Source organism: Denticeps clupeoides, chromosome 7 (genome assembly GCF_900700375.1).
Source record: "Denticeps clupeoides chromosome 7, fDenClu1.1, whole genome shotgun sequence".
Lineage (NCBI taxonomy): Eukaryota > Metazoa > Chordata > Actinopteri > Clupeiformes > Denticipitidae > Denticeps > Denticeps clupeoides.
Window position 1 is genome coordinate 6,160,196 of NC_041713.1, and position 25,754 is coordinate 6,185,949.

A 25,754-nucleotide genomic window follows, 5' to 3' on the forward strand; every position below is an offset into this window, starting at 1 on the left:
GTGACTTGTGAAGCCACTAAAAGTTTTAACCTTTTCATATAGGTATGCATTAGGTTGTATGTGTGTGTGTTGGGGGGGTGCATCACTCCACCCCATCTTATTTTATTTTTAGATGTTGGATTCTGTTCAGACTGAGTAGAGAAGAGATGGGAGGGGCATAAAGAGAGACAACATGAGAAGTCGCCCCTCATTCATCTCAAGCGCCCTTTCTCCATCTTTATCTCAGACTCTTGTTCCTATCATGTTCATCAATCCCTCTATTGTAATCCCAACCTCGGTCCTTCCCTCTTGCCTATATCTCCCTCCACTCCTTTTACCCCGTACTCTTTTCGCTCATCTCATCAGACTCCTTCGCTTGCTCGCATCAATCTCTGCGCCGCTGTGGCGCTGCTGCACCAGCAGGGGGGGCTGTCCATATAAAAGCCAGACCCTGAGAAAGACTCAGAGCAAACAGCTCCAGTCTCTCCTCCTCTCTCTCTCTCTCTCTCTCTCTCTCCTCGCACGCACTCTCACTTTCTTCCTCTCATTCTCCGCTGAACCCATCCTGTCTTGCTCTTCGTCTCTCTCTGTCACATTCCTCATCTCAGAGGGTGTCACTTGTGTGCCGGTGTGAGTTTATGTGTTTGCACGTGCTTTAGGTACGACTTTGTGCGTGTCTTTGTTTGTGTGAGTGTGTGTGTGTGTGTGTGTGTGAAAGTGCCCGCACGTGTGTATGTGTGGGTATGTGAACTACCACTGAGTCAGCTTACCACCCGGGGATGCAGAGTTGAAGCGTTTAAGAGTGCATGACTGAGTGAGTGAGTGTGTGTGTGTTTCGTTCACTCTCGGCGTGTGTGTGTGTGTGTGTGTGTGTGTGTGTTTGCATGTGTGCATGTGCATCTCTCTGCCTGTCCCTCCACACACTCTTCTCCTCACTCGTGTCCTCTCTTTGCGGGATCTTACGGCGAGGTCCCTTCCTCTCCCGGCTTGACTTCTACCCACTCCGACAGCCACCATTTCGGCCCCAGGAAGACCGACGCTGGCCACCCAGCCGCTGCCCCGGCTCAGCCTGGGCAGGAAGAGCTTGGTGGCCGCTGCTGTGGGGGTGATGCTGGTGCTGGTGCTGGTGGTGCTGATCCCTGTGCTGGTGAGCTCCGTGGGCGCGGACGGCAGCCACTACGAGATGCTGGGCACCTGCCGCATGGTGTGTGACCCGTACCTGAGCAAAGGCGGCCCGGCGGCCAGCGGCAGCCCCGCCCTCTCTGCCTCGCAGGCAGAACCCGAGGCCCTTGCCGACCATATGTCCCCGCCCTCCACTCTGGTCCAGGGGCCGCAGGGCAAGCCAGGACGGCCAGGGAAGCCTGGACCTCCGGGGCCACCCGGAGAGCCCGGTCCACCTGGACCAGTGGGGCCCCCGGGCGACAGGGGGGAGCGCGGCAGGACGGGCGTGGTGGGTCTGGGCGGGGGTGGGGCCGTCGGCACGGCTACCTATACCACATCGCCCCGGGTGGCGTTCTACGCCGGCCTGAAGAACCCCCACGAGGGCTACGAGATTCTAAAGTTTGACGACGTGGTAACCAACCTGGGCAACAACTACGACGGCGTCTCGGGGAAGTTCATCTGCAGCGTGCCGGGCACCTACTTCTTCATCTACCACGTACTCATGCGGGGTGGAGACGGGACCAGCATGTGGGCTGACTTGTGTAAGAATGGACAGGTAAGCGTGCCTTTATGCAGACTACAGTTCATCACAAAATCGATTTATTCACCGTTTCTGAGATACATTCCCATTTATACTACGAACCGGCGTAGTTTGAATTATCTGTGATTCGTAAGGCGGTTCTCGCCTGTTCTTGCCTAGTGTGTACAGGCACACCAAATTTTGTGCAAAACCAAATTGTACTTTTCAAAATACTATGATACTATGAAAATGATGCATTGACCCTCTTGATTTTGGCCAACTTATTTCTATTTCAGTTATATCTCTTACTGCAGATTTTTTAAATTATGCGTGCAGTTATTATAAATGCAGTTAGAAGTTATAACATAAGACCAATTTTATTATCATTTTAGTTTATAGCCTACAAATTCATAGATGATTCATACGGATTCAGAAGTTTAGGATGGCCCAGCCAACTTTTTATTGCCTCTGATCAGAATGAAGAAGACCCCGGTCTCCTCTTCCTCCTCAGGTATACCATGCCCTGTGTTTTCTGCCTGACCTGCATCCATTGCGGTTTTGCAAGATACTCCCATTTCCGACCTGAAATGCCACCGTCGCGCAGCAGCGGAAAACCCCTCCTTTGCCCTCGAAACTACTCGCTTCCAATTTGTGCAATTTGGGGGTAAATGGAAACGCAGCCACTGTTCGCCCGCAATTAATTCAATTTGCTCAGAAGCGCTCCATGATGGATGGCCATTGCCTGGCCACCCCGGTTCATTATTCCCGCCGGTCCGTCCCGAGTCGCGGCGGCGTCTGGCGGGTCGAGTTCGCGCGTCCGCGGCGGCGCGCACGCCGGTTCCGGTAACGCGCGCTGGCGTTGCGCGCGTCCCCCCAACCGCAAACCCAATCAATAAATAAATACCAACAACAGTAAAAACACTTTCCGACCAATAAAGGCGACCTGCTCTCGTCCCCCCCAAAACAAGGCGCAACTCGGAGGAGGAGGTCCGGGGGACGCGCGCCGAGCGGAACGTCCCTCTCGCCATAAAACCAAACCGCGAGTCGTGCCCATTTCACGGAGAGGCGGAGTAATGTGGGACGGCTGCCGAGCTTTTCGATTAAATTTGCGTCCGTGGGGTTACATTTAAATGCATCTACTATTCTGTTAAATTGATTATTAGATTGCAGCGTAATGTAAAACGCGCGACGCATGGATGTATTATGCATGATGTACAACAGGAATCGGACTGGAATTGAATGGCTAAAAAGTAGCTCGGATGTAAAACAGTAATTGTTAATCTTAAATAATTGTCGTTTCTATGGGTGCTGTTTAGGACTGTAGCCGATTCTGAAAGGGAAAGTGTGTTCGCTGTAAAAAGTGTAAATGGTGTAAAAGAGCTTTGTTTAAATTATAGAATGAAGTTGTCACCAAAGTCGTCACTATATACAGTTAGGGGGCATTTTCGGGCTTCCACATTATTTCCACATTAAATGATTCCTTTTTATGTTATTCTGTTTTAATGCAAACATGTTTTTTGTAAAGGCATTAAAACTATATATTGCTATACTATATATATGCTTTTGCAACTGCACTCTACAACAAAATCTAGGCTCCACAACGCAAGGCGTCTGAGCCTTTTATTTACTCTGGGAGCCCAGTTATAAATGCTTCCCAGGCTCCTGGGCCTTTAGGCTGTCACAGGCCTTCAGGTCAGAGTGCAGCAGGGCCGCATCAGGTGGCCGATGTTTCGCCGAGGTGGTACGGCTGAGCCAGCAGCACCTTCTTCTTCTTCTTCTTCTCGCTCATTTTCGGGGTCAGAGAGGACCACGTTCTATTTACAAGCATCAACAGAGAGCAGCTGTAGCCAGGCAGCAGCCAAGAGCACCTGTCCTCCGGCCTTTGTGCAGCTTCTCTGGTATTTTTATACTCTTCGCACAGTCACGCGGTTGCATGTTTACATCCAGTTCGCGTCGACGAGGCCGCGCGGACGGGGCGATACCAGGACGGGGGAACCGCTTTCCCTGCCCTCCACCGAGCACTCAGCCGCTCTGAGCTGAGAAGTGAGACCTCAACCGACGAATGAAAGCCTTAATCCAGACTGACTGCCCGATCCAGATCAAACTCGGGCGCGTTAATCAAACAGCGGTAGCAGTCACGGTGCCACAGGAACAGGACCGGAGCGGAGAGATAGATAAAGATAGTTCCTTTTTTTTTTTTTCTTGTCCGGGGAAACTTTGGGGACTGGGGGTCGAGGCTCGGGTGGCGGCTTATTCTCTCCCCACCGTGCACGTGCACTGTGGGCGCCCAAAGACGAACGCGGGCCAGGCCTCTGCATTTTTTAATGGGTGTAAGGAGGGTGACGCAGGAAGGGGAGCATATGCTGCCGTAAAACGCCGTCTGTTCCTGGCGGAGGGACGGAGTCTCCAGAGCCTCTCCTTTGAAGCGCGCGCCCCGCCTGCGACGCGCCTAATTTTTATAAAGTGGTTAGTGCCTCGCTAATTAAACTGCCCACTCTGAACAGCAGCTCAGCACTGAGGGTGCAAGAGTGTGTTTAAGGGCGTGTGAGTGTGTGGTGAGGGTGTGCTTAAGCCAGACTGTAGAGGACTGCATATTCATGAAAGGACATATAAATAAGTCCATTCATTCAAGTCCCAGATTTTGAATAAAAGTCAAAATATCTTCACACAGACACTTTTTTTTTTTTACAAATGCTATTTTTATTCTAGCACACACATGCAGGCCAGTTTATCTTGAATTTTGGTAATAACATTTCTTTATGAAATTTGATTACTGTTTTACTGTTATCATTTTATTAAAAAACAAGTTACAAAATATCATATTTGACACCACTGTGCTTTTTTTTTTTTTTTTTTGCTTTGTATGTGTAGACTACAAATGTAAGATGACCCCATGTTTTCAGATATATTTTAATGGGAAAAAGCTTTCCTCAATTCTGGCCAAACAGGGTGCTAATTGTTTCTTGCAATATGGCTCTTGCAAATATGGCCTCCGTCCTGGGCCGCAATGACAGTTGGACTCAGTCGAGCCTAATCTCTGAAGCTTGCATGTTAAAATGATGTCCGTTCCAATGTCACTTTAAGGAGCAGGTGATTGAAGAAGCGAGGCAAGTAGAACATCCCGAGGCGTTAATGAGCCTTTACGATGCTCCAAGTCGCTTTGGTGCTTCTCAGTCCCTCTGTTAATATTGCCATTAATACACACTTCTTTTTAATAGTCATTTGCTTCCAACTAAATTTGGTCACAGTTAAACCCACCAACTGTCTCGCCTTCTGGGAGGCGGTGCTGCCATCTGATCAGATTTGCTTTTTTCTTTTTTGCTGATTATCAAATATTTTTTGTGGTACTTTTAATTGGCTAATCTCACCTTCGTCTTTGTAGGGCAGGATGATTTGCCCTTTTTTGTCAAATTTTTTTTTTTACTGTAAATGTTTGTGGGCTGGTTTAAACCTCATCATATGATCACGATGTTAATTTGTGTGGAGGTTGGCAGTTGAAGGGAAAGCCTAAAAACAATATGTTAAATTTAGAAAATGGTACAATGCTGTGGGACGCCACAGCCCGTTTCAAATACGTTGTTGTCTGTGTTTGTGTGTTTTCTAAGAAAAAAGTCTATTGTGTCTATTGCATGTCTGCCATCTTAAGAATTTTGTTCTTAGTTTAGGTGCGTGCGTGTTGTACTAATCTGTTGGAGAGCAGCTCTCGCATGCTTTAATTAAAGACATGGTTACTGAGCTGTAATGGGCCTGAATGAATCATGGGTTTTACACATTGAGAGTCACTTCATGTTCAAGAGAGGATCTGAGACACTAATAATTTATTCTAATATTATATCCCCTACTTTTTGGTTGACATATGTTATCATACCTGTCTCAGTTCAGGCTTTCTGAAAGAAAATTTTATTTCTAATAATAGAAACAAACAGGCAGAGAATCATATATATTTTTATGGGACGAGAATGAGATAATAAAAAAAGGGGTGGTAAATTGGTCTCTTTCTGCCTGTCTCTGCACTAATCAGCCATGGAGTTATTGGGGCAGGACCTTTAACCCCAAACTGCCACGTAATTGGACGTTGCATTTGCCACTCGATGGAGTGGAACATGAGCACCGGACTAATTAGGTTGGGTCGGTCATTAGGACCGGGCTCGGCCGCATTGTTAAGAAATGCCATACACGTCGGCGCCGTCTCCAGTTGACAAGTGTCGGCATGCCGGTGCAGCCCTGGACTTATCATCAGTATGGGTGAGAGTTTTCCTCCTTTTCTTCCAAACGTTCTTCTGTAGCTACATGATGATGGAGGCGACTGTGAACAGGTTTAGGGAATTTTAGGTAGGTTGAAGGTTGTGTAAGGCTTCCCAGAATTGCTTTGATGGGCATTGTTGAGCACTGACTACATAAATAAGTTAAACATGCAGGGAAAATGCAACAAAAGTAAAAATTACTGCCTACCATAATGGTAAGTGACACTTACTGCTGTTTTAAAACTGCCTTGAGACAATGACTTGAAAGATTTATCAGAGTTTGGAGAAAACGGCAACATTATTTATACGTTTTAAGACGTCGACAGATGTTGGGGGTTTTATCTCTGGTAGCTTTGGCTAGAGTGGGCCACTGCAAAGTCATAAAACAGCTCATATGGGAGTTTTACAAGCTAAAACTGTTATTTATCCAGCGTCATGAAGGTATGAACATACGGGTGGTTTTCCGCAACAGCCAGAGGTGCTTTTCTCTCTTATTCAGTACCTATTCAAGTTGCATGTATTTAAATTCCTTAATTGGACATTTGTTCATTGAACTAAGCAGAACCTAAAAAAAAAAATTAGTGCTTTTTGCCATCTAGTTATTTCTGATGAAAGTACTTTTGCCAGACCCACAATCATCAAAACCTCACACAAAACACACAAAAGTTGATATAACATGACATCCAATCTGCCAATACTAAGAACTAGGTCCGCGGCCCCCGTTATTTTATTTGTTCATGATACCACATTCATTTCTATTTAGTACAGGCAATGTTGTATTTTTGGCAATGTGTTTTATGGCAGGGGTTCCCAATCATCTGATACCTGGAGAGAATGTTCTAATTAAGCAGTGGCTGGAATGAAAACTCTCGGTCGGAAGACCCTCCAGGAAGAGGGTGGCTGGGGACCTCTGCTTTCCCCAACATCTCTTTGTGCTGTGCGTTTTTCCTTAAATTTTTAGTCCAGTATGATGACTGTGGTGACTGTGGTCCAGATTTAATCTAGAATGATGGCTGGGTGGTGGTGCACTGGACTGATGTTCTCGATCTCCCTGCCAGCCCCAATGCCCCCGAGCTTTTCAGTTATATTAAATGAATTCCAGAGTAAATAAGGTTCTTTGACGCAAATAATTAATTATTGCTATTGTGGTGGTTATATAGATAATAAAATAATTAAGTATTACTTAGATGGCGGTTATATAGATAATAAAAATAATAAAACAGCTTATGATTTTATCGCTTTGTTTATTAATTTATTTGTTTATATTTGGTGTATTCAAATTGTGCTTTTGCAAAAACGTGCCGCCATTGTTCAGCGAAGGTCATGATGGTTCTCTGAAGCTGAGGGGGTCTCTCCTCCACAGACTGCATTGCAGGCTGTCCGAAGCATCAGTCGTTCTCGATGTGAGCCCCTGTGAGCATTACAGCTCATGCAATATGGATAAATATGTAGCAAGCGGACCCCTTGCGTCTGGTTCTCCTGGCACCAAACTCCCCCTGGTGCATCATCTTGCAGCTCAACTTATAAAGCGCGGGACCCCTGCTGCTCGCTGCATTCAACCATTTATGGTTTTAAATAACCATGTCTAGGCTCTTGATAAATACTTTTGTATTCTAAAATCTTTCCAAAGGGCTTTAAAACAAATCATCATAAGAAAATGCACCTAATCCACACTTGAGAATTAAATTGAGGGAAATAAGAGAGGTTTAAAAATGTAAAATGGTTTAAATCTTTTAATGGATTCAGATAAAAAAAAAAAAGTGCACTCTGTAGACCAGAGATCCTCCCTAGGAGCCCTCCTGCAGTTCATCTATTAGGACCGACCTGCAATGTCGTTCATCTTGGAAAACGTCCCATTAAACATTTAGATTCATCCATTAAACATTGTTTACACGTCTCTTCAATGTTTCATTCAGAGCTGGAGCGAGGCTCGTCGCCGCGGACCTACTGATAGGCCATGAGGCCAACAGCAGCTGGCGGGTTAATGACGGAAATTTTTTTTAATCTGTTGTTCTCCGTACCTATACTCTTAATCGGGTTAGCCTTTGTAATAAACCTGGGCAGGTTTCCTTATGCTGTTGTCTCTTAAACAACAGACGCAGCACGAGAAAAGACTTTGGGATCTGGCTTTCTCCTCCTCCTTTCTGTTTTTTGGGGCAGGCGCTGCTCTGATCCCCCATCACACATGCAGCTCACAGCTCCCCGTTCAAATGCAATTAGGGCTCAGTGGACACTTCAATTTAACCGCTGAGCGCTGGGAGCACATACAGCCAGGCAGAAGTGAAAGAGGCAACAGGTGCTACCAGCACGAGAGCTGACAAGACTCAAACCCTAAATCGCTAAAATAACCCCGCCCGGCCTTCAAGTAAACTCAAAATGAAACGCAGTGTGCAGGACAAGCTTTTAGCAGTCAGAAGGCACTTTACAGGGACCAAATAAGATTGCACCGGGGGCGCGTTCACTAACCTCTGTAAACTGTACCTTTTTGTACACTGTATTACATTCTTGTTTATTGGATGCATAGTCCTGGGAGTAACTGGTGCACAATTCACTGCATGAATTGTTGTATGTGATACGTGTATTTATCTGGAGTTTTGACATTTCTATATATAACAAATGTCTTAAAATTTTGTCATCATTCAAACAGGTAAGTCTTAATATATTCTATATTCATTCTATGAATACTTTCATTTTATGTTGATGATCTCAATAAAATGACAAAGGATTCACAAATTCAGATTTATCAAATTTCTGAAAAGCACCAAATTTGTCCAATATGTCCCTTTTTAAAAGACTAATTGTTAGAGATGATCACTTTATCTAGACACCATTTTTTCAGATGGCCAAATCATTTGGATATGAGGGCCTAACTACCCAGCTCTTACCTGTTGGTGTGTAATTATTTAGAAAAAAGCATGAATAACAGCTCCCATGCTCAGGTGTTGGAAGCCGGTGACGTAACAAATGTTTAATCACGTCGAAAACCCACACAACTCTTAAAACCCAGCTAGACTCGTTGAGATATGATCACCAGTCTGATTAACTAACGCTACGGAACTTACTTATCAACTTGAAGTTAACAAACGCAAATCGTTGAACTCTACAAATTGCAAACAACTATTTACTTAACTCAAGAGGCTTCAGATTTTGAAATGCCACTCTAATTGAACAAACTGATTAACAGCTCTGGTGGGGGTGGCCAATCAGATTTCAAGGGTTACCACGCCCCTTCCCACACTTCCAAAAGCGCATGTCAGTATGTCATGCTTCCGTGCATTGCACTGCATGCATTGTATCTCCTCTCTTCCATTTCACTTCATTCTCTACTTTCATGATATTCCCTGTCCACAGCTGGTGTCAGTGAACATCTCTGCTATAGGCGTCTCAAGAACCATGGCTGCTATCAGGAGGAACATGTAGACAGATCATCAACACTTGAATTCAGGCATTCGACATGAAAAAGAGCCAAATAAAACACAAAATAAAACCATTATTCCAACATAGCCACCCATGTATAATGCTTTGTGTAGAAGTAGACTTTACATATGTTTACTTGAGGATTAGTGATTGCTTTGCAACTCGTTTATGTCATGAAAAGGAAAAAAAACAGCAGTGATAGGATCCAGACAGAGCCACCGAACTCAACAGATTTAACCTCCAGTAAAGTGAAGAACAAGAGCAGCATCAGCACTGTTTTCATTACTCTGTCAGTGGCAGTAATTGAGAAAACGAGTAGTGACAGATAGTGATTTTGCTGTTTGGCTGTGTGCAAGCCCACACTCCCTCCAGAGTGAAGTTGGAAACCAGCGTTCGCAAAAAAAAAACTCCAGGGGAGACGACCGGCTGCTCACAAATTTGTCCTCATGATCGGGGATCATGAATTCAATTACCCACCTCTTTTTTCTCATATTTTTTCCTCTGACCTCTAAATGTACCTTATAAAAACTCTTGTAACTACCCACCCTGCCTTTTGTTGGAGTGTAATTATTTCCATAGTCTAGATGATATTTAATGACACAATCTCTCCTATAGACACCTCATGACCACGAGCATTACAACCAACATCAACTTTTCTGATGAGCAGTATAGATTTTAAACTTTATTATATGTGCAGAGAATTGTGTACAAGATACAACTAAATTCTTATTTGAATTAACTATTAACATTTAACCAAGATTTAATTGAGAAACATCAATACATAAATAATACAAATGTTATGTACACAGCGTGATAGAACATGTAACAACCAGCTATATAGAATGTTGTAGGAATGTGGAATATGCGATATAGAAAATGGGAGCAATGTTGTAGTCAACAATTAAACTGTGATGAGCTTGAGTGGGGTCAGCAAAAATCATAACTGTTGCCTCTATGCAATGGTTCCATGATGTTGTTCTGAGTGTTTAATAGCCTGGGTTGTCTCTGTTGTCTTTGAATTTTTCATTCCAAGCTCAGATTGTCCTGTGACACTTTAAAGAGGGCAGAAAGGAGAAAGGTGGCAGTGTATATTAAGACATACCATGTGTTTACAGGTTGTTATTACTCCGATTTATTATAATCCGATTCTATTTAGTTTAAGGTTTTGTGCTTGCTCTATTTCTGGGCCCTGCTTAAACAACTAAGGGATTCCTCTTTGCTATAAATAGTTGCTTGAAAATTATTGAAATTGCTACATAACGCAGAATTTCAGTTTAGCAAGTTAAGTCCATGGATGTGACGAGCTGCTTTAGATGTTTACAATATCTTGGAATTATTTCAGATTTTCCAATACATTTTGTTCTAATACAGTTAGTTATGAACAAGCTAATTCAAATTTCTTTGGGAAGTGATTTTTTGGGAAGTGATACACAGCAGCACAGCACACGGTGCACACAGTGAAATTTGTGCTCTGCTTTTAAACCATCACCCTGAGTGAGCAGTGGGCAGCCATGACAGGCGCCCGTGTAGCAGTGTGTGGGGACGGTGCTTTGCTCAGTGGCACCTCAGTGGCACCTTGGCGGATCGGGAGTCGAACCGGCAACCTTCTGATTAGGGGGCCGCTTCCTTAACCGCTAGGCAACTACTGCCCCATGAAAGTAAAGCAGTAAAAAGAAAGAAATGTCTTGTTGCAATTCAGCATGATTATAAAAACCACAAAGTATACCAACGTTAGGATTAAGTCTCTGAACTGAAACCAGAATGGAGATTATTTCTCGCATTTAGTCCACAACTAGCAACAAGCTTCTGACTAGCCTAGCCTAGCCTCATACAGTAACACTAACCTCCATTGTTGGGTATTGAATGTCAGTGTTGCCAGATGCCAGTGAAAAGGGCAGATGACGGCCGGGAAGGGTGTTACCCTCTCACGAGTACCTGTGGATTATCTACGAATTCAAGTTAACAAAGCCAACTAGGTAGCAACCTGTCTAAGGCTGAATCTTGCGCTGGAGCAGTACAACCACAGATGCCAATGTGATCTAGCTTTTATAGCGATAAAGTGTCCTGAACATAAAAGCTGTTTCAATGGTTCAATGGGTTCTTTTGCAGTAAACAAAAGAACAGGCAGCGTTTTATTTGGTCCTTGCATCCGTCTGAACGTTCATTATACATCAAGGTTAAAATATGCAAAGCTTCTATGGCAGATTGTTATAAGAGAGATGGCTTCACGAGGAACATCCTCTATCCCGGTTTCCTGAGCAATCAGCAGACGGCGTGATAATCCCAAAACGCCGACAACATGGGATGTGTGCAGTCCCAGGAGGGGACAATATTAGACAATAAAGACAGATTAAAAAGGGCTTCATCAAAATCCTCCCAGACAAATCCCACAGATTCCCTCAGGTCGAGAGTGCTAACCCCTTAATAAGGGTGCGCGCTGGCTGGGTGTTTGCTAAGGGCGTGCTATTCCATATTAATATGCACTGGACAGCTGTCACCATGGATTCAGAATAGCAGCCTTTGTTTGCACATCGATATTAGACTCAACAGATTTAATCAGGGGGGTAAACAACGAGGAAAAAGGGCTCGTGGACCTCAAGCAGGGCAAAGATTAGCCCCCCGTGCTGATACTGTCAGCTTTCTGCATGAGTCACCAGGTACTGTTCCAGATTTCGCTACGAAAGTTACCCCCCCCCCTTACGAACACGTCTATTCATAAGAAACAGACATATCACTTTCTTTCTACCGTCAGTTTTTATCTCGACTTTGCACTGCCCATTGTCTTCCGCGGAGTTTATCAGCTCCTTTCAGACTTCCTATAGGTTAAAGGGAAATGTCAGTCACACCGTGCACCATTGGCTGGGTGGGAGAGCTGGATACTGAAATATTTGGACGGACGTTTGACAAATTTCTTTGCCACTTGTTCCAAAGAGCAAGGACATCCAATAACTAGAGGGCCCCATGTGAAGAATAAAAATAAATAAAAAAGGACTTGATTTGCATGCATTTGTGTGACCTGACCAAGCGAGATAGAATATAAACCTTGTAAGGTATAATTAGCTTGTCACCAATTGCACCGGTACAGCACAACATTTGGCAGGCTTAAATACTTAAAAGGAATACAGGATAAGTGCCAGCACTGGATAAGGCAGCACTGGGCTACTTTGTGCATTGTCGAGCTTTCATTGCAGCAGAAATGTAGCAAGACAATGCAATGACTTCTAAGTTGCAGGTGCATACTGACAGCTTTGCACAGTTTATTCATTTGAACGACTGAAAACGCAACTTAACTAAGCAGGATAGTAAAATTTAGTAAGAGTGCATTTAGCAGACAGAAAAAATATACAATAAAATATAATACGGCAACAAAATAAGAAATAAAATGTGCACATACCAATAGGTTATATATAAACATATGAGAGGTAATTATCAGAATTTTACCTTTTAGAACTTTACACCGATAAGCTACAAATGTTAAAACCATGTAAAGGAAAAATGTATCATTTTAACATTCAGCTTTAGTCATGGAACATTTAGAAGACAGCTGAATCTCACTTTAGACCTGGGTGACGCACAAGGCTGGGATTGTTTTCCAAACACTATCTGTTGTGCTGGGCACAAGCTGATACAAGAAAGATTCTGGCGCCCGCTGTCCAAACTGCTGCGCATCTGTTTTCCAATCTTGCATGACCAAGAGTGGTATATATGCTTGTGACTGTATTCAGGACTTTGGAGCCTCTCATAGCAAGTCCCTCCATGCATGTTGATACACTTGACAGAACCCAGTTGACCTTCTCCTCATTGCAGTTCCTCAGATGCTGTTGTGCTGGAAATATTTCCACAACAACCACAAGCATGAAAAACATGATAGTTTTGTTACTGTGATGCCTTCCCAGGGATTTATAAGGAAGTGTATGGATCTGAGCAATTTTGACAAAAGTTTAAAACTTTGTGCCTGAACAACTGGGACAGAGTATCTCAAAAACAGTAGGTCTTTGTAGGGTCTTCTTAGTATGGAGTGATTTGTGTCTTCCAAAGCTGGTCCAAAGGATAACAAGGATAACAAATGATGGAGGAGAATGCTAGCTTTCTCCACAAAACAAATACCTGATAATCTTAATTCTCATCATGATGAAAAGGCTGTATGAACATACACTGTAAATTCATGTAGGATGCTACTTTGATTGCTGCAGATGCTTAAAAGTGTTCCGTGATGGAAGTTGCTATGATGTTTACTCAGGGATGAACTTCAACGCCTCCAGATTCGCCATATCTCAATCTGGTTGATTGTCTAAAAATCTCCTCATCACCACCTCTTTTGAAAATGTCTTCACATGTATTATGTGGGAAAAAAACTGTTGTCAAAGCTGTGGTCTTTGCGTTGTGGCTATTTATATGAAGATGTGCTGATTACTATCCTGACAACTGAGAGTTTTATGTGAGGTTTTTTTTTATGTGATGGAACATGTGGCTTTAAAGACCTTATGTTAAAAAAAAAAAAAAAAAGCTCTCAATCTGTGTTAAGACCTCCACACAGGTGCAAAAGGAACCCAGATGAAGGATGGAGGATTTAATTCAGTCAAGAACCACAGAACAATTCTAGCTGGGCTCAGGGAAGGCAGGCTGGCTGATTGGCAGCCTGGCAGCCTGCAAAGTTTGAGATGAGCTTTCCATCCATCCGTCCATCAGCTAATGTCTCTGTACACACAGCCACAGTGTTTGCATCTCTCCCATGAACTATTGATCGTCTCATCTCCACCTGATGGACAGGAAAGGTCTGCCGATCCCTCTTTTCCTACCAACGTCCGGTGCTGCCTGGGAGATGGAGAGCGGGAGGCGAGGGCAGGAGGTGGCCAGCTGGCGAGTGGCGAGGCGGGAGAGGAGAGAAAGCAGGGTATGAGTAAAGCGAGGAGGAAGCACGTAGGAGAGCTGTGTGATGTGTGTATAAAAATGTGCAGACCTTTCCTGCCTGACCATCTCCATCCCACTATTGAATTTAACGCTCTATTATCCGGCCTTTGGAAGAATCTTTCTGTTTCTCCCCTTTCATCATAATTGAATAATGGACTGAGTTCTATTCCGACACAAAACCAACACCAAAAAAAAGAAGCATGAATGGCGTATCATTTATCTTTACATCTGTCAGCGACATTGATGGCCCTCGATTGGCGGAATAAAGGGAACTCATCGACAGAGGAGCTGAAATTGAACATTGTGCGCAAGAGGGGTGGTGGGGGGGGACGATGCCCCCTCGCCAATGTCACTCACGCGGGGTCCCTGCCTTTGCTTAGGTGGAATTTGAGTACACAATGGCCTCAGTCAATACAGAATGATTCTGGCAAGCGCTGCACACGCTGGTGGGGGTGGGTGGTTATTTGATTTTAAGGAATTAACAGCGCTCCCCTATCTCCCTGCCTCTGTCTGACTCAGGGTTATAAGCTTTTGCTTTTTGTTCCCCCTGCGTCCGGCACCTTGCATGTCGGGTATTTTTAGAGATGTGAATCAAATCACAGAAGAGTCCACAGTTTAAGCCAAGTGGACAGACATTCAAGAATATAGAAACCTACAAACGTGCACAGGCCCTGGTTTTTCAAACCCAAATGATAGACCGAGCATGTGGGGCATGTTCGATATGCCCCACATGCTCGCATGATTAACAAAATTTTAACATTTAAAAAACAAGAAAGGAGTTAATGTTTGTTATCTGTATCTAAGTGCTTTTCTAGTGTTATTATTTCTTTCAAAGTTTATATTTGGAACCCATAGCTATGATAATTTGTCATTCTGGACCATTAAAACATGCTCCCATCAAAAATATCACAAGTGCAAAGTAGCTGAAGCAGTGTTGCCAGATATGTAATTGTTTCACTGCAAAATAATCCAAAAAATGTGTTAAAACACACACAAAACTGCCAAAACCGTCTGATAAGTATTTAACTGCCATGACTAAGCAAGTATTAGGATCCTAAAAACATATTCTTTCCTAAAAAATGTCAAGTTGGCTGTCAAATATGTGCAATCTGACAAGATCTATTTACCTCTGACTTCTCTGCTCACAAACACAGCAGACATCACAAACACCATCTCCGTTATAGTCATTTTGGGATGACATCAGACATGTGGCTAGATTATCAGCACTTTTATTCCAGAATTCTGGTTGGATAGCCAGTGATGGCATTCCTGGAAACATCCAAAAGATCCCCCACACAGGCTTATTTCTCGGACATTTCCTGCCAGCTGTGGGTATGAGGCCTGTCCACCCCTGCACACCCCTCCCTGTCCTCTTCAGATGAATAGCAGCTATGTCTTCTCCTGTACTTTCTTCTCCTCTCGCCGATATTTGTGTGCCTGAGCAGAGCTGTCCATAGGATTCTATAAAATGTCACACACATGCACGCACACACACACACACACACACACACAGACTCATTATTGCCATGCTGCTGGGTGTATTTCGCGCCGCAGCCCACGCTGTTCTCTCTGGAGTCCAGTGGAAGGTTTCAGATGGAGCTCTTAATTAGCCCGTGCAGAGGTCACAGAGGAGGAGAGCTTAGAGCGTTTCCGCTGTCACACACACCCACCGCTTACATATGCAACACACCCAGTTACTCACACACACCCCACACTTACAAACACACTGTTGATTGTATGTAAAAAAAAAAAAAAGCAATGCTCATAGGTCAGACTCAGTAGATGCAATTCCAGCAACCCTCAAATTACACAAATTGAAACTACAAATATGCGCCTTCAAAAATCTCCCCAGTTATTGCATGAGGTGATATTTAAGTGGATTTTATATATAAAAAAAGCCCATTTCACAATTTACAGGTCATGTGATATTGTAAAATACCTGGCACAGTATGTCTGGATGTAGGAGGAACGTCTGTCACATAACACGGAAAGGAAACACTGTTAATTTCACAGTTGAGTTTTAGCAACATTTTCACAACATCGCAAACATGAGACCAACACACCAACCCGCCCACTTCATAAACTCAGACACACCCATCCAAGCAGTCATCAGTTAACTCATTCCTTTTTTGAACGAAATGTGTCTGTGAAACTGCTCTGAGGAACAAGACAGAACCTGAGTACCTCACCGCAACACATAAAGAGTTATGCATATAAAGCCATAAAATGCACTTCTGTCACACAACATGGTTGGATTAATCTCATGCAAGTAATTCATTCCATGTACTTATTCAGTTCCTGGCTGCATGTTAGATTAGACGCCTCGGGCATTTTCACCCTGCTATATACAAGTTTGTTCTACCTCTTGCACTGGTACTCAGATCTAAATGAAGATTTTTTTGGAAGAACATTCTGGTAGGAGATGCAAACTTCGAGCATCCTGACCTCTGTTGGTACCCTGTGTTCCCAGTGGGAGTGATCAGTGGCAGAGCTTTTGTTCTATGGATTTATTGAAAGATCCGCCCGATCCAGTTCTCAACATTCTTCTGTGGTTCTCATTGATGCCAACAAAGTCCATAGTATTGGGTGTTTTTTGGACAAAACACGGCTTGTATATCGCAGACCCGACCACTGAAGCTGAACCGTAGTCTTTATAGAATTTTTTTGTCCATCCTGACATTGGATTTCCTTAACATTCTGAGTCCAATTTCCCCAAAGCATTGTGGTGCTAAGATGATTGTAACCTCGAGAATTTTAAGGAACCCTTGGTTTAGACTGCACTCGGCTCAATACAGCAGTGAAACCGCACAATGACATCTGTCAGATTAACACAGCCCCAACACTTTTGTAATCCCCTGCAGAAGACACAGAATTTGCTTGCCAAGGTGCAACATTTCAAATTTCAGTGTTTCAAACGTACTCACAAATTAGGTTTTATGGAGAGAATGACAACAGAATGGGCCTCATTCATTCTGTCAAACATACAAGTACATTCCAAAATAATTTGGAGTAGAATTGCTTATCACTAGATAAATCAAATTAAATGATAGAATATGTCCAAATGTTATATTTCAAAATATAGATGACATGTATTTTAGCCGTTTTTTCAGCTGAGGCCCACAATGCTGCTCTGCCATTTTCAGTGGGTTCATACATTTTGTTGGTTTCAGCATCTTGTTGGCCAAATATAAAGAATATTTTCTTCACACCATCATGTTTTAATTTCGGAAAATATTTCATTTTAACTCTCAGCAGTTAATATATTTTGATGAAACTTGTGACTGCTTCTTAGTTCATATTGACCAAAATATGGATGATGCTCTATATATTGAGTCTCTAATGCCAAAAATCTATGTTATTCTACTGAAGCAAGGACACCATCAAAAGGAAATGGATCTAAATGCAGGATGTAAACTTACAGTAACAAAATCTAGTACACAGAATCATAGCGGCAACATTGACTGTCATCTCATCTGCTCTGTAATGGAAGAAAAATCTCGCTTTCCCATTTTCAAGATTTCAAGATAGAAACAAGGCACACACCACTAAATAAATAATAAAAATACGGAAATCAAACACCATTCTGTATGTTTATTTGCTGTAGTTACTAAAAAATTAAATGTAATTTGTAAAAACTGAAGAGGAGCTGTCTGTGGTGCTGATTCCTGGAGTTAAGGGGACAAATAAGATGCCTGGACGGTTATTTTGTTTACCATGCAGTAATGGACATCAGTTGCAAAATCAAGATTTCTGTCATTTTCATTTGTAATTTGAAGACAGATAGACATTCACACTCAAGCTTCCATAAGGACTTTTTTTCTTATTTTTTAGATGGTGTTTTATGGATAAACATTTTTTGCTAATCCTCACATTTATGAGAGTCGTCTGTACATATTCATGCCCTCGCAAGCATCAGAACCTTAATGCACCCAACAGATTAAATGATTCCAAACCAATCTTCCAAATCTGAAATGGGACTTTTGCCCAAATCCAGAAATATTATATCTTGCCACGAATGAGTTCAGCTTTTGAACAGTGTGTGCGCATATCTGTGTGTGTGTGTGTGTGTGTGTGTGTGTGTGTGTGTGTGTGTGTGTGTGTGTTTGTATCTGCAAGTGAGCACATGCACCTTTTAATTATTAATAGGAATCTGATCTGAGAAATTGTTAGTGTTGAGTGTTGTAAGGACACCCATGTTAGCATCTTACACCGTCCCCACCACCCTTCCTGCCACTCCAGCAATAATATCCTCCCCCGCTCCAGTATGAAACCATATCTGTCCAGCTCATCTAACCCTCTCACCGCTTTGCCTGCAGGTGAGAGCGAGCGCCATCGCCCAGGATGCCGATCAGAACTACGACTATGCCTCCAACAGCGTGATCCTGCATCTTGATGCTGGAGACGAGGTCTACATCAAGCTGGACGGAGGCAAGGCGCACGGGGGCAACAACAACAAGTACAGCACGTTCTCGGGGTTCATCCTCTACTCCGACTGAACTGGGGGGAGAGACAAGAGCGACAGACCCACGGAATGAGCTCTGACCCTTTTCCATCGCTTTTACCGGAATCTCAGCCATGTTGAAATCTCATCAGCCGGAACACAGTGCTAACATAAGGATCGTCGGCGTGGGGATGGTGGGGATGGGTGTACGAGTGTGTATGTGTGTGTGAGTGTACGTGTGGGTGTTGTGTTGTGTCGTGAGGGGGTGGTTTTCCACTGGGTGGAACAATAAAAACATGTGAAGGAGTCCGGACTCTCTCCTCCCCCTCCTGCAGACTCTCCTCTCAGAGGCAGAAACGTATGGAAAGTCCTCGTGTTTCGCGCGTGCATCCTCCATGTCCAGATGTATCAACAAAGAAAGTCAACATATAAAAGAATGTTCTATTTTTTGAGGGGATTGGGGGTGGGTGGGGCCATGATGCAAAACACATGATGCTAAACCTGATCGGTTACCATGTGAAACGGGGGGCCATGTATCCTGTGCTTTGTAGCAAACCCTTCTGGGCACCGTGCCACCTGGTGATACTGACTGTGTTGTTGTGTGATAAACCAAAAAAAAAAGTGAAAAAAAATTTCACCTACACTTGACTCGCCTGACCCCCCCCCCCAGCTCCTTACCCCGTGCACCCCTGTGCGGTTGGTCGCGCTGCTGCCGCTGCTGGAGCCGAGGTGGCCGGACCCCCTGATGCGATGTGACATCACCAGGCGGGGAGTTTGCGAGAAGCCGGACAAAGCCGCCGGGAGCTCGGAACGGCTGGCACACCTCAGCAGCCTGGCGAGATGAGAGCGGCTGCCGTGACCCCGCCTGCCGGCCCTTGACCCCGCCGACCCTGTTGTCCCTCAGTGCGATTGCCCGCCGTGAGTCTGTAGATGTTTACGTTGTTGCTGTTGTACGTAGATCTCTTGCGAACTCTTACGAAAAAATCCACAGTGTCAGTTGTGACGTAGACCAGATGCCACAGACGGCGGCAGGCAGCCCTCCAGCAAGCGGCTGGGGTCCGAGGAGGACCAAGCGAGAGGGGGGCACCCGAAATCAACAGCTTTACTAACCAGTGCAATGCATCATGGGTACATTTCCTGATAGTTTGAGTCCAAAAAAAAAAGAAAAGAAAAGCAGTTCATCTGATGCGAGCGTGCATGTGTGACTGCGTGTGTGTGTGTGTGTGTGTGCATGCGTGTGTGCCTGTGTGAGCGTGTGTCTCTGAGCGCGTGTGTGAGAGACAGAGTGTGTGACGAAGCATGTTCTGTATCGTGCTATTGCAACATTGGTGAATTCCGAGATCATGTATCTTTACACTCCTGGGAAGAAGCTGCGCTCAGGCCTGGACTGAACTGTCAAAGTTGTGCTGAGATGAAGGAGCTTGTAAAAATGGAACCGTTGCTGTTTGTCTCGTTTACTTTTTTTTTTTTCCCCGGAATTGTTAAATATATTTAAATAATAAATGGGACTTGTTTTGGAATTGCAAGTCTGAAGTCATTTTTTGGCAACGGGATGATGAGGGGGGGGTTGGCAGAGTGCGGCGTGCGGCAGCCCTCTTTAGCACACATTCATCTTCACACATACACCAAACACACACAAATATGAGCTCGTGCACGTGAACTGACTGGCCCACACACACACAAAACATTTACGCAAAATAAATACTGCCACAAACACACAAAGACAAGTCATGAAAAAAAAAAACTCCAGGAGAATCACAAACAAAGACTTTACAATTCAATTTGGCTTCTGCTGAGAATGCTGTGTCTTTATTCATTTATGGAAAACTCTTTGTTTGTGTGTATGTGTGTTTGTGCAAATACCTAAATATAAATAAATTAATATTTGCTCTTTGACACTGAGGTTATGTTTAGGGATAAAATTAGATCTGCACCTAATTTATATTGATCGTAACAGATTTATATATATTTTTTCCTCCATGCCCCTCAAGTGTGTGCTTGAGTGCATGTCTGTCTGTCTGCCTGTCTGTTCCAATGATAATAATTTGAATTTCACTTGAGTTGTTTATTTTGGTTACTCGAACCTAGATTTGGAAAATCTTTAAAACATTTTATTAGATAGATGGTATAATGCATTTTTTATGTGGATGTGAAATTTTTATTATGATACACAGTGAAATGATTGCTAAAGTGTGTGTGTGTGTGTGTGTGTGTGTCGCTTCCAGCACACTGAAGGTTTTCTCCTCATCTCTTCCTGGGACTCGGCAGTGAGTCCTGGAGAGAGAAAAATAACAAGACCCATCGAGTAAAATATTTACAGCCTGACAAAGAGAAGGGGGAGATCAGGGGCACACTGAGAGGTAGAGGGGTGGGGTTTGGGTGTTGAAGCGAGACAGCAGAAGGAAGGAAGGAAGTCAGGAGTGGAGCTTTTTACCATCAGACAAAAGTAAAAAAAAAAAAAAAAAAAAAAAGGCCAAAAAGACCAAAAAGAAAGAAAAAAGTCCAAATGATACAGATCAATACTAACATTTATTCCCATTACGCCTTCCTCGTTTCCCTCTGTTTGTTTGGAACATGTCTCTTTCACACCCGCCTGCCCCACCATCCCGTTTAACACGGCGGCCGTTAGATCCGAGGTCAGGGTTCACGCGGATCTGCCCCTCTCCCCCCCCTCGGTGCGCTGGGAACACATGGCGCCATCTCATTGCTCTGCAGAGACCTCAGGAAAGCAAGTAAAAAGAAAAAAAGAGCCAACAGAAACAAACAGCCAGCGCCTCGCGCCTTAATCGCTCATATCTCTCATCTCTCCCCACGAGGCTCGGCACAAACACACCTGCCCTCTCCAAACTGGGATCAAAGTGTGTTTTTCCTGAGCGTATGATCCGCCGGGGTGTTTAGGACGGCTTTCTCTGAGCAGAAGTACAAATAGAATCCACAATTCTATCTTTCAGGATTAAATCTCCTCATTAAATGATTAACACAGTAGGTGTGTACAATCATGAAATCATTTATCTGCTTTAATTAAATGACAGCATGAAATTTCAACATGCAACTAAGACCAAACCAGACCAAACGAAGAGTTTTGAAGTGCTGGGCAATGTGAGGATTTTTTTATATAGTAATATTTTGTCATATATATAGTTTGATGACAATATGAAACTGTTAGTAGCTCATTAAAAAAAAAATCATGTAACTCAGATTCTTTGTATCATTCTGAATTATTAGTTGAACATAATGTTACATTAAGTTGTGAACAAAAGCGCTGACATGGCTGATGAGGTCCTGAGTTGACCATAACCAGATCATGTTTGATGTGTCTGCTAACCGCACGGTGAAAAAGCCATCAGCAATGTAGGCCGGAGGTGGGGCCTTTGCCTGTTTTCTGTGATGTGGGTCATCTTTTTGGGCTCCTCTATTAACTTTATATTTATAAGAACATCATTAAAGTTCATTTTCTGGGTGACAGAACTTACAAATGTTCTTCCTCCTTTCTGATTACAGATAACAAGCCAGCACTCCTTTCTTGCTCATAGCTGTACTTGATGTGACATTTGAGGATCACTCCCCATGTCTAATATAGCGCCATGAAAATTGGTCATTGAAAATCAAGTCTGATGCAGCTGAGATCAGCAGAATCCTTTGTGCACAGCCTTAAACCATCTATCCGAACCCAGATTAATGGCTCCTTGGGGAATATAAATGGGATGCATCACAGTATGATACTTTCCCAAAAGCTGCTATAGGGCAATAGCGTCTAAAAATCTGGGTTGATGTTGAAGAAAATTGAGGTGGAGGTATGATTTCAGGTGCAGATGTAGATATACACCTTCATTAAAGCATCTTCAGTACAAACACCACTGTTCCACGTGTCATTGAGTTTGATAAAGGATTGTTAAATTACAACAAACTGTTTTCTTTATATTCTTATCATTCTGATGCTGAATGTTGTAGATCACACATTTTGTTTGGATTAGTTGCATAATATCATATGATAAAAAAATAATATGAGGAGTCCAGAGGAATAAAAATCTGTCTGTTCATGTGTGTGAGCGAGAGAGCGAGACAGAGAGAGAGGGTAGAGTGTGTCTACGTGTGCGTGTGTGTTTGTGTGTGTGTGTGTGTCAGCCATCTGCCCAATTAGGCAACGTGCCAGAGCTCTGCACTTCTTTTCACTTTTCAATTACCACACAAGGCACATACACACACAAACTCTTTCTCTCCCTCCATAACCCTCTCTCTCGCGAAGACTCACCCAATGTCAATTACCTGGCTGAAATGGCGAGGTGAGAGGACCCACTAATGCAATCAGCATCTTAGTTTCGGTTATCCTAAATTAAACACTCAGCTCCACATGGCCATAGCCCCACAGAGACAACCAAGTATGTGTGTGTGCTTGTGTGTTGTGTTTACACACGTGCCACATGAAGTGTGTTTTGCCAAAAACTCAAAGGTCAGCATACAAATACCACATGCATGTTTATTCATAAGTTATTGTGTGTGTTTTTGTATGAGTGATTGTGTGTGCATGTGCATTTAATGTCTAAGCCCATGATATCTATTTATATGGAGAAACCTTTATTTATTCAATTCCACTGATTTGAAAACTTAAAGAGCCTAAACATGTGTTGAATAAGTTAGGGTTAGGGTGGTAACACATTTATAATTATGTGTGATTCTTTAAGTGGGGTGATTCACTGGAAAAATATGGAAAGAAAATATTTATTTATACTTTAAATGATATCATCAAGAATGTTTTCAAAATAAATAACATGTATATTTTTTTCTATTCTGAAGCCTTTTTATGTTTGCATAATGTTTTTACTCTATTACCATTGTCTTCAACCGGACTAGACCTTTGACTCAGCTTCATTTTGTATTTCATAATAAAATATTGTGTATTTTTCATAAACTTCTGTCCCTTCCCACCACACAGTATAAAACAGTATTATGGTATGATTGTTTTAAGATATGTATATTTGGTAACCACAGTGATGTTTACTCAAAGTCGGAATGCAAGGCTGGAGAAAAGAGCAGCATCCATAGGGGAATAAAAACAAATTAATGTTAAATATAACGTAATTTAGAGCATTCCAAACATTTCATATTCTGTAAGTTTTATATTGTGTGGTTTTGCAGAACTTTAAACTGGCAGTTAAATTTTGGATTTGTTTCTATATTGAATTGAGAAATAATCAGCAGTAATTCATTTTTATAAATTTTCCAAAAAGTTCCAAGGTTGAAGAATTTCACACTATCATTGTGTATGGTTTCACCACAGTCTGCACAAAAATATGCACAGGTGTGTATCTGTGTGCATGTATTGAGTAACTGCATGAGTTGCAGTGATGACTCAGCCCAAACCTATAAATACTGCCCATGTAAAATTGCCAGAAAGGGAGCGATACCATGTGTCACACCAGCTATGGACTGGAATACCTGGAATGTTTTTGTGTCAAATGCTGAAGTGCAGAATGTGTGCCGCTGTACAATTTCACCGCTGTCTCTGCTTGTTCTGGAGCATAATGCAGACAACACACAAGGGTATTGTTTCCTCAAATGTTTCCCTCTTGCAACTTAATAATCAGAGTTTACAGCACTGGGGGAGCTGGGCATGCATAAGAAATGCAGTAACAGACACACACACACACACACACACACACCATATAATCTCGTATTCAGAAACAAGGATGCGCCCTTGGGCAGTATCAGTTACCACAGGCATGTTCCTCTTAATACAGGTCATAAGGTAAAGCACTGTGGTCCAAAATGAATAAGAAAGCATATAAAACACAACAATTGAGATGCAATGGCATGTATGTTTAATCCAAATGTGCAATTTGTTGACTCCATAAAGCATTTTCTGCATATTATTTGCTTGTTTTGTATTTTAAAGTCGCAATTTACTTTAAGCACCTCAAAGAAGCACCTCAATTTGAAGTAATAGTGAAGCATACAACATCATTCACAGTCACAGCAACTAAAACATGGCGGACATTGCTCCATTGCTTGCCATTGTACACTAATGAAGCAAAATGTTTGTGTAGTGTCTGACGAGAGTCAATATAATTCCCAAGTGTAGCCATGTGTTCTTGCGATAGATTAGAATTATTTATAGGGGGAAAACAAAAAAGATTCAGCCAAGGGAAGTGTAGAGTAAAGGTACATGATAATTGAAAAGTTATGAGGAGCAACACAAACAACTGTACTGCAGCCTCCACAAGACAAAGTGGCGTTGATCTACATGGTAATCAAGGAATAATGTGTATTGATATATGTTTTTTTGTGGCTATAAGCAGATACTGTATGTATTTCTAAAACACATTTAAATCAGCAGATGACAGATGGTTCAATGGAAGGAAAGAAGTCAGGAAAGAACACCAATGAGTCAGGAAAGAGCACCAATGATTTTATTTAATGGAACAAAAACAAAGGGCACATGGCCAAAAAAGACTAAGGTAAGGTCATCCTTTTGGGGATGAATCCTTTGGAGGATACATTTGAAGAGCAGATGTGACATCAGCACCATTGCAAGGTTTGGAGGGTCCTTTACACCTGAAATATTTGAACATCAGCCATTTCAGTGAAGTGATTGTGAAACACAGCACAGCACACGGTGACACAACGAAATGTATCCTCTGCTTTTAACCATCACCACTGGTGAGCAGTGACAGGCGCCTGGAGTGCAGTGTGTGTGGATGGTGCTTTGATCAAGGGGACCTCAGTTCAGGATTCGAATCAGCAACCCATAGGCCAACAGTCTAATTCAGGGGTGTCCAAATAAATAGAACATATAGAAAAATATGGGTGGATCATAACTCCTGCAAAAATCTGATCCAGTCAATAATCCAATTAATTAATATACTAATTGCCTTGCATTAATAACATTTAGATTTTCTTTATTCATTTAAAATAATAGCATATTATTTTTATATTAATCAGCCCCCCTGTCAAAAACCTTTTTTTGTGGGGTGTCCAGACAGTTTTTAGAGGTCTGTTTTTTTTTTAGGTAAACAACCGTCATGTCAATACTACACGCTTGATCACGCTAGTGGATTTTTTTTACACAAAAACGACATTTCCA

General features: G+C 42.8%; 1 protein-coding gene across 1 annotated transcript; it reads left to right on the forward strand.

Annotated features, from left to right (window-relative positions):
* The first annotated feature begins 440 nt into the window (after window positions 1-440).
* Window positions 441-19,875, forward strand: LOC114793998 (C1q-related factor-like). Its single transcript, XM_028986232.1, has 2 exons — window positions 441-1,696; window positions 18,549-19,875. Exons 1-2 carry the CDS (start codon window positions 1,088-1,090, stop codon window positions 18,726-18,728), a joined length of 789 nt encoding a protein of 262 aa, XP_028842065.1. The 5' UTR covers window positions 441-1,087; the 3' UTR covers window positions 18,729-19,875.
* The last annotated feature ends 5,879 nt before the right edge of the window (window positions 19,876-25,754 follow it).